The sequence below is a fragment of the Hyla sarda genome, chromosome 10 (genome assembly GCF_029499605.1).
Source record: "Hyla sarda isolate aHylSar1 chromosome 10, aHylSar1.hap1, whole genome shotgun sequence".
Lineage (NCBI taxonomy): Eukaryota > Metazoa > Chordata > Amphibia > Anura > Hylidae > Hyla > Hyla sarda.
Genome location: NC_079198.1, coordinates 50,486,123 through 50,505,268, shown reverse-complemented (window position 1 = coordinate 50,505,268; position 19,146 = coordinate 50,486,123). Strand labels below are relative to the sequence as shown.

Here is a 19,146-nt window from a genome sequence, read left to right as displayed (position 1 = left end):
CCGTAAGACCCGGAATTGCGCAAATCGCAAGTGCGCGTTAATGGGTTAGAAAATGGTTTTCTGTTTTATTTGTGTTTAAAAAAAAAAAAAAAAAAAAAAAAACTGCCACTAGGTGTCTCCCGTCTCCCTACTTGTCCAGAGCACATGCCCTCCCCAAGTGCCTATATAATGTCCGCCTACAGGACAGTGAGTTTTTTCCTGTTCTGTAAGCCGGACGTGTTGCCACTGTCCCGCTCACTACGCTTTTCTATTTTTTTTATTTTTTTTCTAGAGGTCTCTTCTTACGTCAGTCAGACCAGACTAACCTGTATGTGTAGATTTCCTCTGATGTGTGGCGCCTTTCCTGGAGCCTGGCTGCTTCTGTGGAAAGCGCGTCATGCGCGACGTCACTTCCGGTGACGTCACCGGAAGTTGGTTCCGAGCGTATTCTTCTTCTATTTTTTGTTTTTTCAGTCAAAGCCTATACTTACTTTCTTAATTATCCGATTCTGTCTAAATCTTCTAGTGTTTATGTAGTATCTATTTCTTTTTCTGCCAGATGTAGCCGACCGGAAGTCAGGGGGCATGGCTTTTCTTTTGGCGCCCTATTTAAACTTCTCCCTACTTAGCTCAGTCTCTTTGAGCGTGATAGTGTTTGTACTCTGTTGTGTACACTTGCTATTCATTTTTTCTTTTTTGATCTTGAAGTTGATCTTAATCTCTTAAAGAACCATTGTTCTGTAGGTCCTCAGTCTTTTTCCTCTGCTTCCTTTCTCATATTTATTTTTTTTTTTTCCCTTCTTGCCAAAAAATTTTTTTTGTGTTTTTTTTTTCCATTAGACATTCTCAATGGATTCTGGGGGCTCTGGTGATCGCAGGGACTCTAGAGGAAAGTCCACTCATAAAAAGGGACACATTGAGTGTTCTGTGTGCAAGGTCCCTCTCCCGGATGGATTTGAGTTCTCTACCTGCAGTACATGCTGTCCCCAGTTACCCACAAACCAGGAACCATCCATGCAGGACATGTATTTTTGGGTGAAGGACCTGGTAGCGTCCTCCATTATGGAGCTGAAGGATTCGCTTGCCATAGCCCCCCTCCAGCCAAAACTCCTAGGAGGGGTGAAGCTACCACATTAGTCCATTCTGAAGAAGAGTTCAGAGAAGTGGATGAAGCAAATTCTTCCTCCTCGGAGGATATTGAAGTCCAGGGCAAGGAAGATTTTCCCATTGAAAAATTTCCCAAATTCATTAGAGCCGTGCAGACGGAAAATCTGCCGGAAGGTCAGGAGGGAACCCCTTCAACCTCCAAAGGTCCTAGAAACTTTTCTGTAGATTACTCTCTATTATGGATCTAATCAAGAATGAATGGATTAATCCAGAGAAAGCGCCTGTGTTAAATAGGCATTTCAAGACGCTTTTTCCACTGGATCAGGCAAAATGCAAGTCTTGGATATCCCCTCCCAAAGTGGACTTCACTATTTCGAAGCTATCAAAAAGGACCATCATTCCATCCAAAGATGGCTCTAACCCATCTGATCCTATGGATTGCAGGATTGAGGTGACGTTGAGACGCTCCTATACCACTGCCACTAGCCAGACTACTGTAGCTTGTGCGCTTTCTGAAGCTATAAAATCTTGGCTCTCTAAGATCCAGGATGACATAGACTCGGGCGTCAGTAGAGAGGATATCCTAAAATCCTTTAGATACATTAACCTGGGCATGGATTACTTCAGTGATGCCAATAATCAACAGGTTAAGCTGGCTGCACGTAACATGTCCCTATCCTGTGCCGCCAGAAGAGCGCTTTAGATAAAGCACTGGCCTAGTGACCTCGTCCAAATATAGCCTTTGTGATCTGGAATACGTCCCGGACAAACTCTTTGATCCAGAACTGGACACGATTATGGAAGAACTATCCAACAGGGAGGGGAAAAACCTTCCTGTCCCTTACTGGTCCTTTTGAGGGAAATACAGTCAATCTAGACCTGACCGCTCCTCACGCGGTAGAGGTGCTGGCTCCTCCAGAAGAGGAGCATCTAGAGGGAAGGATACCAAGAAGCCAGAATTTTGATTACCAGCCTGTAGACGGTCGTCTTCTCCACTTTCTTCCAGCTTGGAGGCTTACTATACAGGATATGTGGGTACTAAACATTATCCACAGAGGTTACTCTCCACCCCTAACCTCTCAGCCTCCAGAAAGATACCTTGTGTCCACTGTACCCAAGCAGCCGAAACAGAAGATTCTAGAAGAAGCTATTCTAGAACTCATAGCTGTACGGGCAGTAGAATCAGTGCCTCTCCTAGAGAGAGGCAGGGGAGTTTACTCCCCAGTATTCCTAGTTCCAAAACCAGGAGGAAAAGGGAGACTCATCATAGATCTCCGCTACTTGAACAGGTTTATAGTCAAGAAAAGGTTCCGCATGGAAACTATAAAATATGTAAAGATGTTGCTCCAAGAAACATGATTTCATGATGTCCCTGGACCTCAAGGACGCTTACTTCCATGTTCCCATTTCAGTCAGTCACCGGAGACTACCTTTGATCAGGACTGCAATGCGGAGTACTCTTCATCACCTTCAATTTCGGGTACTTCCATTCGGGATTTCTACAGCCCCCTTTGTATTTACAAAGGTAATCTCTATCATGGCAGTGCTCAGGATTCAGGGAGTACGCATAATTCTGTACTTAGACGACTGGCTCATCCTAGCCAGTTATCAACAGGAGTCTCTCCACCATACCAACCTAACCTTGAGTCTCTTGCACAATTTGGGATGGATAGTAAATATGGAGAAGTCACAACTCCAGAGACACTGAAGAAGTTTCTGTGATTACTCATAGACTCCCACAATATGACTATCTCCCCCTCTCCCGAAAGGAAGGACAGAATTTCCAAGGGCTATCAGTTCCTGCGAGTTCCTCGCAGTGTTTCTCTGAGGACTCTTATGAGATTCCTGGTTCCCCCTATCCTCCTCAGCAGAGGCAGTACCTTGCGCCCTCTGGCACATGACACTTCTTCAGTCCCAGATTCTGAGGTGCTGGGACAGGAAGATTTCCTCCCTGAATACCTGCATCAGACTCCCCCTTACAGTACGCAAATCCCTCAGTTGGTGGAAAATACCTCAGGACGGAATGTCCCTCCTAGAACCAAGGTGTTTGATTCTTACAACAGACGCCTCAGGATCAGGATGGGGAGCTCATCTTCTGGAAAGAAAGGTAGCCGGGAAGTGGAGTTCAGAAGAATTCCCCTATCATCCAATGTCAAAGAATTAAGAGCTATATATTATGCCCTGCTGCATTTTTATCCCCTTCTCAAAGGAGAGGCGGTCAAGGTAAGAACGGACAACATGGCGGCCGTATACTATCTCAACAAACAGGGAGGGACAAGATCTACTGTGCTACTTCAAGAAGTAGCGAAGATCTTCAGGTGGGCAGAAGCCAGTGTTCCCAGGTGGTCAGCTGTTCATATAAGGGGCATAGAGAATATCATAGCAGATCGCCTCAGCAGAGATCTTCCCGTACCAGGGGAATGGAATCCGCCAGATTGTGGATCTCTGGGGATTCCCAGACCTAGACTTAATGACAACAAGAAGAAATCGCCAGGTGGAGAAATTCTGCTCCCTATATCCTTCAGACAACCCCTGTTGGACAGATGCAATGACAATTCCCTGGAACTTCAGCCTGGCTTACATCTTCCACCAACTTCCATGATACCCAGGGTGTTGATGAAGATCAGACAGGATCAAGCCTCGGTGATAGCAATCATTCCCTTTTGGCCCAAGAGATCCTGGTTCTCCCAGCTCATCCAGATGAGCAGAGGAGAATACTGGAAGCTTCCCCTCAGGCAGGATCTGCTGTCTCAAGGTACACAGCTTTGCCACAACCTCAGAACCTTCAATCTGACAGCATGGAGGTTGATGGGTCCTTATTGAAAGCCAGAGGGTTTTCGGACCGTATTCTGAGCATACTCTCACTCTAGGAGTGAGTCTACTAACGAAGCCTATGCCAGAATAAAGGGGATCTTCCACAAGTGGTGCCTTGGTAAGAATATTAATCCTACCAATCCTTCTATTCCAGCCATACTAGCGTTTCTGCAGGACTGCTTTGACAAAGGATTTTCTCCAAACTCAATCAAGGTTCAGTTAGCAGCTTTATCGGCTTCTCTACACAAACGATTCATGCAGGATCCAGTTGTCAAATCTTTCATCAAGGCTATAACCCGCTTACGCCCTAGAACTATTGCTCCAGTGGCCCCTTGGGATCTTTCGCTAGTTCTCCAACAGTTGTGTACCGACCCCTTCGAACCCTTGGAGGTGGAGCTGAGGTTCCTCACTCTAAAGACATCTCTATTATTAGCTGTCATTACGGCTAAACGTGTGAGTGAACTTCAGGCTCTGGCTGCTATCGAGCCATACACAACCTTCTTGCCTGGGAAGGTCCTTATGAGATTCCTTCCATCATTCCTACCAAAAGTTGCGTCTTTTGTAAACCTTAATCAAGTGATTTCTCTTCCTCAGTTTTCTCCGGAGCCTTATTCGTCACACGAAAACCTAACAACCCTAGATCTGGTAAGATGCCTTAAGATCTATATTGAAAGAACTAGGACTTTTCGCACAGTAGAGAACCTTCTTGTTCTATTCCATGGATCATAAAAGGGGTCTAAGGCTTCTAAACCATCGATTTTCTCGATGGATTTGTGATTACATTCACTTATGCTACACTTCCAAGGGGTTAACAGCTCCACAGTTTACCAAGGCCCACTCTACTAGATCGGTTTCTACTTCTTGGGCAGAACTAGGTTCTGTTCCCTTAGAGCAGATTTGCCAGTCCGCAACATGGAGCACTCCTATTACGTTTCTTAACCCCTTAAGGACCAGGCCATTTTATACCTTAAGGACCGGAGCGTTTTTTGCAATTCTGACCACTGTCACTTTAAACATTAATAACTCTGGAATGCTTTTAGTTATCATTCTGATTCTGAGATTGTTTTTTCGTGACATATTCTACTTAGTGGTAACATTTTATGGTAACTTGCATCCTTTCTTGGTGAAAAATCCCAAAATTTGATGAAAAAAATGAAAATTTTGCATTTTTCTAACTTTGAAGCTCTCTGCTTGTAAGGAAAATGGATATTCAAAATATATTTTTTTTGGGTTCACATATACAATATGTTTACTTTATGTTTGCATCATAAAATTTGAGTTTTTACTTTTGGAAGACACCAGAGGGCTTCAAAGTTCAGTAGCAATTTTGAAATTTTTCACAAAATTTTCAAACTCACTATTTTTCAGGGACCAGTTCAGTTTTGAAGTGGATTTGAAGGGTCTTCATATTAGAAATACCCCATAAAAGACCCCATTATAAAAACTACACCCCCTAAAGTATTCAAAAAAACATTCAGTAAGTGTATTAACCCTTTAGGTGTTTCACAGGAATAGCAGCAAAGTGAAGGAGAAAATTCAAAATCTTCATTTTTTACACTCGCGTGTTCTTGTAGACCCAATTTTTGAATTTTTGCAAGGGTTAAAAAGGAGAAAATTTTTACTTGTATTTGAAACCCAATTTCTCTCGAGTAAGCACATACCTCATATGTCTATGTTAATTGTTCGGCGGGCGCAGTAGAGGGCTCAGAAGGGAAGGAGCGACAAATGGTTTTTGGGGGGCATGCCGCATTTAGGAAGCCCCTATGGTGCCAGGACAGCAAAAAAAAACACATGGCATACCATTTTGGAAACTAGACCCCTCAGGGAACGTAACAAGGGGTAAAGTGAACCTTAATACCCTACAGGTGATTCACGACTTTTGCATATGTAAAAAAAATATATATTTTTTTTACCTAAAATGCTTGGTTTCCCAAAAATTTTACATTTTAAAAAAGGGTAATAGCAGAAAATACCCCCCAAAATTTGAAGCCCAATTTCTCCCGATACAGAAAACACCTCACATGGGGGTGAAAAGTGCTCTGCTGGTGCACTACAGGTCTCAGAAGAGAAGGAGTCACATTTGGCTTTTTGAAAGCAAATTTTGCTCTGGGGGCATGCCGCATTTAGGAAGCCCGTATGGTGCCAGAACAGCAAAAAAAAAACCACATGGCATACCATTTTGGAAACTAGACCCCTCGGGGAACGTAACAAGGGGTAACGTGAACCTTAATGCCCTACAGGTGTTTCACGACTTTTGCATATGTAAAAAAAAAAATTTTTTTTTACCTAAAATGCTTGTTTTCCCAAAAATTTTACATTTTTAAAAGGGTAATAGCAGAAAATACCCCCCAAAATTTGAAGCCCAATTTCTCCCGAGTACGGCGATACCCCATATGTGGCCCTAAACTGTTGCCTTGAAATACGACAGGGCTCCAAAGTGAGAGCGCCATGCGCATTTGAGGCCTAAATTAGGGACTTGCATAGGGGTGGACATAGGGGTATTCTACGCCAGTGATTCCCAAACAGGGTGCCTCCAGCTGTTGTAAAACTCCCAGCATGCCCGGACAGTCAACGGCTATCTGGCAATACTGGGAGTAGTTGTTTTGCAACAGCTGGAGGCTCCGTTTTGGAAACAGTGGCGTACCAGACGTTTTTCATTTTTATTGGGGAGGGGAGGGGGGCTGTGTAGGGGTATGTGTATATGTAGTGTTTTTTACTTTTTATTTTCTTGTGTGTTAGTGTAGTGTTTTTAGGGTACAGTCACACGGGCGGGGGGTTCACAGTAGTTTCTCGCTGGCAGTTTGAGCTGCGGCAGAAATTTTGCCGCACCTCAAACTTGCAGCCGGATACTTACTGTAATCCTCCGCCCATGTGAGTGTACCCTGTACGTTCACATTGGGGGGGGGGGGGGGACATCCAGCTGTTGCAAAACTACAACTCCCAGCATGTACGGTCTATCAGTGCATGCTGGGAGTTGTAGTTTTGCAACAGCTGGAGGCACACTGGTTGTGAAACACCGAGTTTGGTAACAAACTCAGTGTTTTGCAACCAGTGTGCCTTCAGCTGTTGCAAAAGCTACAACCCCCAGCATGTACGGACAGCGGAAGGGCATGTTGGGTGTTGTAGTTATGCAACAGCTGGAGGCATACTACTTTGGCTGGGGATGCTGGGGATTGTAGTTATGCAACAGCTGGAGACACACTGGTTTGCTACTTAACTCAGTGTGCCTTCAGCTGTTGCAAAACTACAACTCTCAGCAGTCACCGACAGCCAACGGGCATGCTGGGAGTTGTAGTTATGCAACCACCAGATGCACCACTACAACTCCCAGCATGCACTTTAGCTGATTGTGCAAGCTGGGAGTTGTAGTTACACAACAGCTGAAGGTACACTTTTCCATAGAAAGAATGTGCCTCCAGCTGTTGCAAAACTACAAGTCCCAGCATGCCCATAAGGGCATGCTGGGAGTTGTGGTGGTCTGCCTCCTGCTGTTGCATAACTACAGCTCCCAGCATGCCCTTTTTGCATGCTGGGAGCTGTTGCTAAGCAACAGCAGGAGGCTGTCACTCACCTCCAACGATCCTCGCCGCGCAGGTCAGTCCCTCGTCGTCTCCGCCGCTGCTCCTGGGGCCCCGATCCCAACAGGGGCGCCGGGGATCGGGGTCCCCAGCACCCGGGGTGCACGTCCCGCACCCGCTCACGTCCTCCAGAAGAGGGGCGGAGCGGGTTGCGGGAGTGACACCCGCAGCAGGCGCCCTGATTGGTCGGCCGGTAATCCGGCCGACGAATCAGGGCGATCGTGAGGTGGCACCAGTGCCACCTCACCCCTGCTGGCTCTGGCTGTTCGGAGACGGCCCCGATCAGCCAATAATTCCGGGTCACTGGAGACCCGATTGACCCGGAATCCGCCGCAGATCGCTGGACTGAATTGTCCAGCGATCTGCGGCCATCGCCGACATGGGGGGTCATAATGACCCCCCTGGGCGATATGCCCCGATGCCTGCTGAACGATTTCAGCAGGCATCGGGGACCGGCTCCGCTCCAGATGGTTGCGGGGGGCCGGTAAAACACATGACGTTCTCATACGTCATGTGTCCTTAAGGACTCGGAAATGGAAACGTATGAGAACGTCATGTGTCCTTAAGGGGTTAAACATTATAGAGTAACATCATTCCTCTCTAGCGATACATTGTTTGCTAGATCTGTACTTAGTTCTGCAAGGCATGAGAGCCCTCCCTAGGGGTTATACTTGCTAAATCCCCGTTTGTGCTGCTGAGGGAGGACAGGGAAGACTAAATGTTGTTGTTTAATTTGTTTTCCCGTAGTCTCCTCAGCACCACAAGCATCCCTCCCTTATTTTATTTTTTTCTTTCTCTACTTTATAATTTACTCACTGTCCTGTAGGCGGACGGACATTATATAGGCACTTGGGGAGGTGCCTTACTACTTTTCATAAAAAAAATTCCTGTGTCTTATTGGCTCACGAAGGGGCGGGAAACCCCGTTTGTGCTGCTGAGGAGACTAAAGGAAAACAAATTAACAAAATATAGTCTTTGTTAAACCCTTGGGGACGGAGCCCATTATAACCCTAAGGACGGGAGCATTTTTTGCAAATCTGACCACTGTCACTTTAAGCATTAATAACTCTCTGGGATGCTTTTACTTATAAATTTGATTCCGAGAGTTTTTTCGTGACATATTCCACTTTATGGTAGTGGTAAATTTTTGACGATGCTTGCATCATTTCTTGGTGAAAAATTCCAAAATTTGATGAAAAATTAGAAAATTTAGCATTTTTCTAATTTTGAATTCCTCTGCTTGTAAGAAAATAGACATTCCAAATAAATTATATATTGATTCATAAATACAATATGTCTACTTTATATTTGCATCATAAAGTTGACATGTTTTTACTTTTGGAAGACTTCAGAGGGCTTCAAAGTTCAGCAGCAATTTTCCAATTTTTCACAAAATGTTCAAAATCGAAATTTTTCAGGGGACCAGTTCAGGTTTGAAGTGGATTTGAAGGGCCTTCCTATTAGAAATACCCCACAAATGACCCAATTATAAAAACTGCACCCCTTAAAGTATCCAAAATGACATTCAGTAAGTTTGTTAACCCTTTAGGTGTTTCACAGGAATAGCAGCAAAGTGAAGGAGAAAATTCAAAATCTTCATTTTTTACACTCTCATGTTCTTGTAGACCCAGTTTTTGAATTTTTACAAGGGGTAATAGGAGAAAAAGCCTCCAAAAATTTGTAACCCAATTTCTCTCGAGTAAGGAAATACCTCATATGTGTATGTCAAGTGAGGGCTCAGAAGGGAAGGAGCAACAATGGGATTTTGGAGAGTGAATTTTGCTGAAATGGTTTTTGGAGGGCATGTCACATTTAGGAAGCCCCTATGGTGCCAGAACAGCAGAAAACGCCACATGGCATACCATTTTGGAAACTACACCCCTCAAGGCACGTAACAAGGGGTCCAGTGACACCACGCAGGCGTTTGATGACTTTTCGTTAGAATCGTATGTGTAAACGAAGAGAGAAATTTTTTCACTAAAGTGCAGTTTCTTCCCCAAATTTACCATTTTTACAAAGGGTTATGGGAGAGAGTGCCCCCCAAAATTTGTAACCCTATCTCTTCGGAGTATGGAAATACCCCATGTTAGGACGTAAAATGTTCTGCGGGCGAAATAAAATGCTCAGAAGAGGAGGAGCGCCATTGAGCTTTTGGAAAGCGAATTCGTTTGGAATGGTAGTCAGAGGCCATGTGCGTTTACAAAGCCCCCTGGGGTGCCAGAACAGTGGACCCCCCACATGTGACCCCATTTTGGAAACTACACCCCACACAGAATTTAATAAGGGGTGCAGTGAGTATTTACACCCCACTGGCGTTTAACAGATCTTTGGAACAGTGGACTGTGCAAATGAAAATGACAGATTTTTGGAACAGTGGTCCGTGAAAATAAAAAAATGTATTTTTCATTTGCACAGTCCACTGTTCCAAAGATCTGTTAAACGCCAGTGGGGTGTAAATACTCACTGCACCCCTTATTACATTACATGAGGGGTGTAGTTTCCAAAATGGGGTCACATGTGGGGGGGGGGGGGGGGGTCCATTGTTCTGGCACTATGGGGGCTTTGTAAACTTATGTGGCCTTCAATTCCGGACACATTTTCTCTTCAAAATCCCAATGGCGCTCCTTCTCTTCTGAGCATTGTAGTGCGCCTGCCAAGCACTTTACATCCACATATGGGGTATGTTCTTACTCAGAGGAAATGGGGTTACAAATTTTGGGGGGCTTTTTTTCCTATTTTCCCTTGTGAAAATGAAAAATTTAGAGTAACACCAGCATTTTAGTGAAAACATATTTTTTTTTTTTTTTCCATTTTCCCATCCAACTTTAATGAAAATTCGTCAAACACCTGTTGGGTGTAAATGCTCACTATACCCCTTGTTATGTTCCGTGGGGGGTGTAGTTTCCAAAATGGGGTCACATGTGGGTATTTATGTTTTTGCGTTTGTCAGAACCACTGTAAAATCAGCCACCCCTGTGCAAATCACGAATTTAGGCCTCAAATATACATGGTGTGCTCTCACTCCTGAGCCTTGTTGTGCACCCACAGAGCGTTTTACGCCCACATATGGGGTAATTCCGTACTCAGGAGAAATTGCGTTACTAATTTTGGTGGGCTTTTTTTTCCTTTTACTGCTTGTGAAAATAAAAAGTATGGGGCAACACCAGCATGTTAGTGTAAAAAAAAAATAAAATGTTTACACTAAGGCTGGCGTAACCCCAACTTTTCCTTTTTCATAAGGGGTAAAAGGAGAAAAAGCCCCCCAAAATTTGTAGTGCAATTTCTCCCGATTATGGAAATACCCCATATGTGGCCCTAAACTGTTTCCTTGAAATACGACAGGGCTCTGAAGTGAGAGAGCGCCATGCGCATTTGAGGACTAAATTAGGAATTGCATGGGGGTGGACATTGGGGTATTCTACGCCAGGGATTCCCAAACAGGGTGCCTCCAGCTGTTGCTTAACTCCTAGAATGCCTGGACAGTCAGTGGCTGTCCAGAAATGCTGGGAGTTGTTGTTTTGCAACAGCTGGAGGCTCTGTTTTGGAAACCCTGCCGTACAATACGTTTTTCATTTTTATTGGGGGGGGGGGACAGTGTAAGGGGGGGTGTATATGTAGTGTTTTGCTCTTTATTATGTGGTAGTGTAGTGGTGTTTTTAGAGTACATTCGCACTGGCGTGTTACGGTGAGTTTCCCGCTAGGAGTTTGCGCTGCGGCGAAAAATTTGCTGCAGACCAAACTTGAAGCAGGAACTTACTGTAAACCTGCCCGTATGAATGTACCCTGTACGTTCACATGAGGGGACAAACCTCCAGCTGTTTCAAAACCACAACTCCCAGCATGCACTGACAGTGCATGCTGGGAGTTGTACTTTTGCAACAGCTGGAGGCACACTGGTTGGAAAACCTTCAGTTAGGTTCTGTTACCTAACAGTATTTTCCAACCAGTGTGCCTCCAGCTGTTGCAAAACTACAATTCCCAGCATGTACTAATTGCCGAAGGGCATGCTGGGAGATGTAGTTATGCAACAGCTGGAGGTTACTCAACTACAACTCCCAGCATGGTGAGACAGCTGTTTGCTGTTTCAGCATGCTGGGATTTGCAGTTTTGCAACATCTGGAGGCCTACAGTTTGGAAATCACTAGGCAGTGGTCTATAAACTGTGAACCTTCAAATGTTGCAAAACTACAAATCCCAGCATGTCCAGACAGCAAAGAGCTGTTTGAGCATGCTAGGAGTTGTAGTTTTGCAAGATCTGGAGGTATACAGTTTAGAGACCACTGTATAGTGGTCTCAAACTGCAGCCCTCCAGCTGTTGCAAAACTACATATTCCAGCATGCCCAAACAGCTGTCTGGGCATGCTGGGAGTTGTAGTTTTGCAACATCTGGAGGGTTACCGGCTTCCGTAGGATCCAGGGAGCCGTCCTCTTCCGCACGCGCCGATCTCCGTCGCCGCCCGCCGATCACCGTCGCCCGCAGCCTCCGGAGGGGTAAGTGGATCTTCGGCGTTCGGTCCCCGTCGTTTTCCCCGTCCTGCCCCGCCTATTGTGGGTGGGCAGGACGGGGAAAACTAAAGTAAACTCCTCCGCCCCTGATCTGCTATTAGTGGTCGCGTCTAGACCACCAATAGCAGAGATAGGAGGGGTGGCACCCCTGCTACCTCACTCCTATCGCTGTAGGGGGATCGTAGTTGTCTTAGACAACCGCGATCCCCCTTCTATTCAGGGTCACCATAGACCCGTAATGACCCGGAGTCGGCGCAAATCGCAAGTGTGAATTCACTTGCGATTTGCGCCGATAGCCGACATGGGGGGGGGTGTGGTCTAATGACCCCCCCTGGGCATTTGCACGGAGTGCCTGCTGATAGATATCAGCAGTCACCCCGGTCCGGTCCCCGCCCGGCGCGGCTGGGACCAAAATTCCCACGGGCGTATGCATACGTCCTTAAGTACCAGGACGCAAGGGCGTATGCATACGCCCTTCGTCGCCAACAGGTTAAAAATATAAATAAGCTCTGTTTCGACCCCCCCCCCCCCCCAAAAAAAAATTGTCTGTTTTTGTTTTTTACAAAAAAAAATTAAATAAACATATTATCGCTGTGTGTGTAAATGTCAAGAAAAAGATATAGTGGAGCTGGAAAGGGTTCAAAGGTGGACAGCAAGAGTAATACAGGTAATTACAGTAACCAGAATTAGTTATTTAGTTTAGAAAAAGATGGCTTGGGGGGTGCCACATTGCTATACACAGAGGGGGATGTGCAGAGAAGTACAGACTAGGGTGCAATGCTCTGCACATACCCTTACCTGTAGGGTGCGTACCCCCACCTGGGCTGTATGGGAATGTACACACACACTGCTATAAACTTGGGAGGGTATGTGCAGACTGCAGAGCATTGCACCCTAAGGTCTGTAGAAGACACTAGGGTGCAATGCTCTGTCTGCAGTCTGTACATACCCCCGTGTGTGTGTGTTTGTGTACATTCCTATACAGTACAGGTGGGGGTATGCACCCTACAGAGCAGACTACAGACACAGAGGCCCTGGGAGGATTGTGTATTGTAACATTCTGACCTACTGTATCGGAGCCGGGTAGCGGCAGAAGATGGACGGATCCTCCAGGGCAGGCTGAGCGAGGGATCCAAATACATAAAATGGCGGAGCGACTGCGGTGGGGGGGGGGGGGGGGGTTGGGGGGAGGAGACAAGTTGGGAGGAACAGCAGCCCCAACCTGGTGAGTCCAGAATTAAGGTAGAAGCTGGTGACTAAGCGGAGGGTGGGGCTGAGTCACTGAAACCCACAGCAGCCTCCTGACCGCCCGCACATTTTTGGTTGGCTCCCACGGGATATTAATCCCAATGCAGGGCTCTAGTACAGAGATCTCTCCCATGATCTATTTATAACCAGGACTGTATCTGTAACAAGGGGCATCCTCTAGATTTCTTCACCAGCACAGATGGATGTTCTTTACTGTAAGGCTAGGTTCACACTGCGGAATCTCCAGACGGAAGAAATTTCTGCCCGGAGATTCCGAGTGCGGCCAGCTCTAGGACCGCGTGGACTTTGCAGTCCTCAATAGACTGCATTGTGTTCTGGGAGGATATCCGCCAGAAGTAAGAGCACAACCATTCTTCAGGCAGATATTTTAAAGTGGATTTTTCCGTTCAAAAATTCTGGTGTGAATTGGTGAACCGAAAACAATTTCACTAGTTTGTACATTTTAGCAAGCAGAATTTCTGCCTGCAATTTCAAAGCTGAAATTCCATAGTGTGAACCTAGCCTGAAGAGCAGTGAGACTTTCTGCCAGAGAAAGTGGTCATGGTGTACTGAATAAAAGAGCCTAAAAGGAGCAAGGATGTATTTCTAGAGAGTTATGAATAGATTTATAGGGACAGAACATTGATCCATTAATTCTTATTGCCATATTTCTATTCGGGAAGGAATTTTTCCGCCTGGTATGAAGTAATTGGCATCAAACTCATTAAAGTCTTCTTTTTTTTTTTTTTTTTTTTTTTCTCCCTGCCTTCCTTCCGGATCAACACAGTAGGATTACAGGTTTAACTTTTTTAACCTTGTGAACTATGATTAATTCCTGCCTCAATGTTTTGTACACTTGTCCGAATTATATCTGAGTACTAGAATAGTGGCATTCATGATTTCATTCTGTAGACAATAGAAACTCACTTTCGAGTGCACAGTTATTTTACTGATGTTGTTTCTGTGTTAACTTTCTTTTAGATTGAAAGGACTCATCTTAAAAAATTGCAGCATGACAAAAAATCCCCCATCTGTTCAGCTTACATTGTTTAGCCCCATAGAGAAAGAAGACCTTGATGAGAAGGTAAAATGTGAGCATACTGAATGTTGTGGAAAGGAATTACCACATATACCTAGTCGCAAAATGAGTACAGCCATACAAAGCCTTCATGATGGGATGGCAATGAAGTTGGGAAAGTTAGAAGTTCCCCATCGAACAACTGTTACTGTTAAAAGGGAGACTGATGATATTGAAAGTTATCAGGAAGGACCTATCTCAAGAAAGGAACTCAAATGTGGGATCTGCTCTGAAAAATTTGAGTACATGTCCGAGCTGATGTTTCATGAACAAATGCATTGTGGCAGAAATTGTTTTGAATGTCAGATCTGTGGACGTCCATTTCAGAATAGCTTAAACTTGAAAGACCACTATAATGTGCACACAAATGAACATCCTTATAAATGTGAATTATGTGCCAAAGCCTTCACCCAGTCTTCCTCTTTATTAACCCATAAACGTACTCACATCACAGAAAAAACCTATATATGTGATATATGTGGAAAGTTATTTAAAGATGCTTCAAACTTTATTAAACATAAACGCCTTCATAACCAACCAGAAGATCTACCAAATCAAGAACAGGTAGGAAGTACATTACTGCCTGAAAAGCCATATGGATGTTCCTATTGTGAAAAAGCTTTTAAGCGTACTTCAGACTTAAAAGATCATGAACGAGTTCACACTGGAGAGCGGCCATACCGTTGCAGAATATGTGACAAATGTTTCACACAGTCTTCAGTGTTGACAGGACATATGCGCATTCACACTGGGGAGAAGCCATTTCATTGTAATGTCTGTGGTAAAACTTTTAACAATTCTTCCAATTTTAAAAAGCATCAGCGTACACATACGGTGCAAGATATTATTGCAAAAGTGAAAACAGATGAAATTTTTATTTCAAAACAGCCGCTTCGAATCAAAAATAGCATGAGTTATCCTAATGGCATGTGTGCATTTTTTAACCGAAAAGATATAGGTAGAATGGTGCTAAATGATGACGATATTACATTTGTATCTGAAAAGAAAATTCCTGAAGAAAGTAATGAAAAATTAACTATACATGAACTTCCCTCTTCAATAATGACTAGTAGCTTTAAAGCAAGACAACCTCTTAACATAACTGACATTAAGGCAATACAAATGATGCACTTCCAGAATGAAGTAGACCTGGTTTCAGAATATTCAATCTTAAATGGTGAAACTGCATTTCATGTAAATGCAGAAGAAGGCATTAAACCAAAACTTTTAAGGTCTCCCACATATGAATGTAGCAATACTACATCTAAAGCTGAAAACGTCAACTATTATACTAAAGAAGCACAAGATATATATGTAGAAATATCGGATACTACTGATGATGAAGGTGATGATAGTGTTGTCGGTCTAGCCAGATGTTCATTTCAATACCAGATTAAAGATCCTAACACTAAAGTAAAAATGAATGTGAAAGATATCCAGTCAGCAAATGAGAATGCAATACTTGCTAAGGAGTTCATTCAACGTGTCAATGAAAACTGCCAAGAGAATACTGAGAGTGATTTACCCTGCAGTGTTTCAGATGTGACAGACCAAGAAGACTTGATGTTAGAAAGAACTATGGAATGTTGGGACTCTAACATAAATAACTTTGACCAAGATGGATGTCATTTTTTTGAAATAGAAGCAAAACCCTACATTTGTTTTGTGTGCTCTAAACGTTTTAAAAGGGCTACAGACTTAAAAGAGCATTTGAGGGTTCATACAGGTGAAAGGCCTTTTGTTTGTCAAGTTTGTGGCAAAGGATTTACTCAGTCATCTGCTCTGTCAAGTCACCAACGTATCCATACTGGAGAAAAGCCTTTTCAGTGTGATGTGTGTTACAAAAGGTTTAATAACTCTTCCAACTTTTCTAAACATAAAAGGGTGCACACTGGAGAGCGACCGCATAATTGCCCACTTTGTGGAAAGAGCTTTCAGGAAAAGCGCAGAGTTAAGAGACATTTAAAAGCTGTTCACCATATCCTGGAGTGAGATACTGTGTACATGCTGATATTTTACCAATGTGTTACTTAGAAATGTACTATGAACTGTTTTTAGTAATTAGCTAATTTCTAAATTGTAGCTTTAAACCTGTACACTTTAAATGTGTATTTGATTAAAAGAAAACTCTAGCTCAGCCTATTTTTTTTAAATAAAATTGACAGTTCTGTAGATTTTCTACAGCAACCAAAAGTACAGTATCCCATGTACTGGTCTGCCATTCCATCAGAAGACATCCTAAATGTTAATTTGAATAGGTCTAGAGAAATTAGCATAAACATATGCATGCTTATAGGCCAAATGTATTTTGTCAAAATTATAGGGAGTAGATGGCATTTAATAGCCAATTTATCCATGAGACTAAACAAATACTTCTAACAAAATTATTGGTTCTAGCTATTTGTAAATTCTTGTTTTACGTTCTAATATACTATAGTTTTATTTAAGACAAAATTTACCAGAGGCAACATATGAAAAGTCCTTTTTAGTAAGTGTGCATGTATCTCTCAAGTTACAAGCCTTGTAACCGCCTTGTCTCGGGAACCGCCAAGTTTAGAAGAGGTTTGCTATGGGAATTTGCTTCTAAACTGGGTGTTTCCCGAGACACGTGTCATCAGAGATTACTTAGACAGAAAAGAACAACCTTAACTTCAGAAGCTCATAAGTACTGAAAGGATTAAGATTTTTTTAATAGAAGTAATTTACAAATCTGTTTAACTTTCTGGAACCAGTTGATATATAAAAAAAAGTTTTTTCCTGGAATACTCCTTTGATCTTAAGGTTGCACTACTGATAGGTCCTTCATTCATTACTTTCTATATTTTGGCTCTGCTCAGTTTTTCATCATTCATGCACACTGTACACACAACAACCTGTATTACGGCCAGCAAGGAATTCAAATAAACCTGTATTAAAATAAAACCTAACATGTCTGAAACCTACTTTTGGGGAAAAAACTGTATGCTGTAAAAGAGGAACATTTATTTTTAGACTTTCTTCCCCCCCCCCTTTCTGTATGATTAAATATGTTTTGCAAAATAACAAATAAAATGTTTTGCTATTTTAACCTCAAAAAGGGTTTCCAAATGTAAACCAGTCAAACATTTTCCCTGTAAAGGCAAATGTTATCTTAAATGTCTGTATACAGAGCCTCAATTTGGTGCAGTAGCCAAATTTTTTTTTTTTAAGCTTACCATTCTTTAGATTTCTCTCTAAAGGTGACCATATACCCCCACCCCAAATACACATACATGCTTAGCTTGGGCACTCATGTATTTTCAGTGGGAAGAGGGGAGTAGACAGACAGGTCACAATCATAGTTGTCTGGTTGCTATCTCCACATAGAACAAAATAATTTGTTGACATTTAAAGGGGTACTCTGCCCCCGTGTGATGTCCCCCCCCCGACCTTGCTATGCAAGTCTATGGGACGGGGCATGACGGCCGTCACCCCCCCTCCCATAGACTTGCATGGGGGGGTGACGTCACATGGGGCAGAGTCCTGACGTCTCGATACTCCGGCCCATTGTCGCCACCCGGCTGTTTGTGAACTGGCACCGTGGCGTGCAGCTCGAACAGGTGGGTAGTGAATACAAGATTGCGGGGGTCCCCAGTGGTGAGACATCTTATCTGTCTCAGGGCGGGAGTACCCCTTTAACATGCCTGCTTATATGTCTTTAACATTTGGAGAGAGTCAGAAAGGCCCCAAAATTTAGGTCTGCTTTTCCATAATATTCACAGAGAGAGGCATAACGTCTCATTTATTATATGGCTATTTTCAAAGAAAAAAAATCCTCTAATACCGACCGACATTTTAACATCTGAGCTAAGAAGAATGCTTTTGCTCAGCCAAAGAATATCTAAGGCTAGGGCTACACAGTGAATGGTGTCTGTACAACGTCACTTCAATATTACGCTGCTATGTTGCTGTTAAGGGGATATCTGGCAAAAAGAAAAATTGTCCCCTCTACACAAGGGATAAGTGTATGATCGCGGGGCCTCTTCCTGCTTCCATTCAGCCTGCTCAACCAAGAGTATTTTTTTCCTTTTTTGTATAAATCGGTAGTAAAATGATTAGATTCAGCCATATATTCAGCTATAAACGGTTCAGCACACATTATTGCTAATTTAAAAGTATATTCAAACCAAAGACTTGCATATTTCCAGAGTATGCCATAAATGTTTGATAGGTGGGGTGCTTTGACCTGCTTTGAACACTGCAGGCAAATAGAAGAACTGACAACCTTGGTGATTTCACCACCGTTTTCCTTTCAGAATTTTTGAATATGCCATAAATGTCTTTGGCCAAATCACACCTTTTTTATATACTCTTTCAAAATGTTTACTTTGGGAATAGTACCATCCCAAACAAACTAGGAAGTGCAACACTATGCTACTAGTTTTTTTTTTTTTTTTTTTTTTTCTTTTAACCTATTTTTGGTAAATGTTAACCTTGCCATTTATTAACTTGGAATAAAACTTGTAATTTGTAATGTTCTCTTGTTATGTGTACATAGCATAGTTTTGTAAGCAGTATTAACACTTCTGAAACCTCTTTCAAAATCTGAATGGAGTGTATCTACATACATAGAATATCTACTAACCTGCCATGATGATGTTTTAACAGTTTTGGGTTTCATTAAAGAAAAGTGCTTTAAATTGGCATTCTGTCATTGCTGTATTGCAGTTTTTCGTAGTACCCCTTTTAATGTCGGGCTACTTTCCATGATCCCCTTTAGAAGGAATCATGACCCCCTTGGCTGTGAGACGACACACAGCTCATTCTACTCATGGTGCCAGGCCAGCGCCACATACTTCTGATGCCGTTTATCCTTTT

General features: G+C 43.2%; 1 protein-coding gene across 2 annotated transcripts in view; it reads left to right on the top strand.

Moving 5' to 3' along the window:
- The window catches only part of LOC130293792 (zinc finger protein 271-like), a 47,268-nt gene extending 28,301 nt beyond the window's left edge, over positions 1 to 18,967 (top strand). For both annotated transcript variants that reach the window (XM_056542894.1, XM_056542895.1), the window contains exon 2: positions 14,214 to 18,967. In XM_056542894.1, coding sequence (XP_056398869.1) covers positions 14,214 to 16,302 — 2,089 coding nt within the window. In that variant the 3' untranslated portion in view covers positions 16,303 to 18,967. The remainder of the gene's footprint in view (positions 1 to 14,213) is intronic.
- The last annotated feature ends 179 nt before the right edge of the window (positions 18,968 to 19,146 follow it).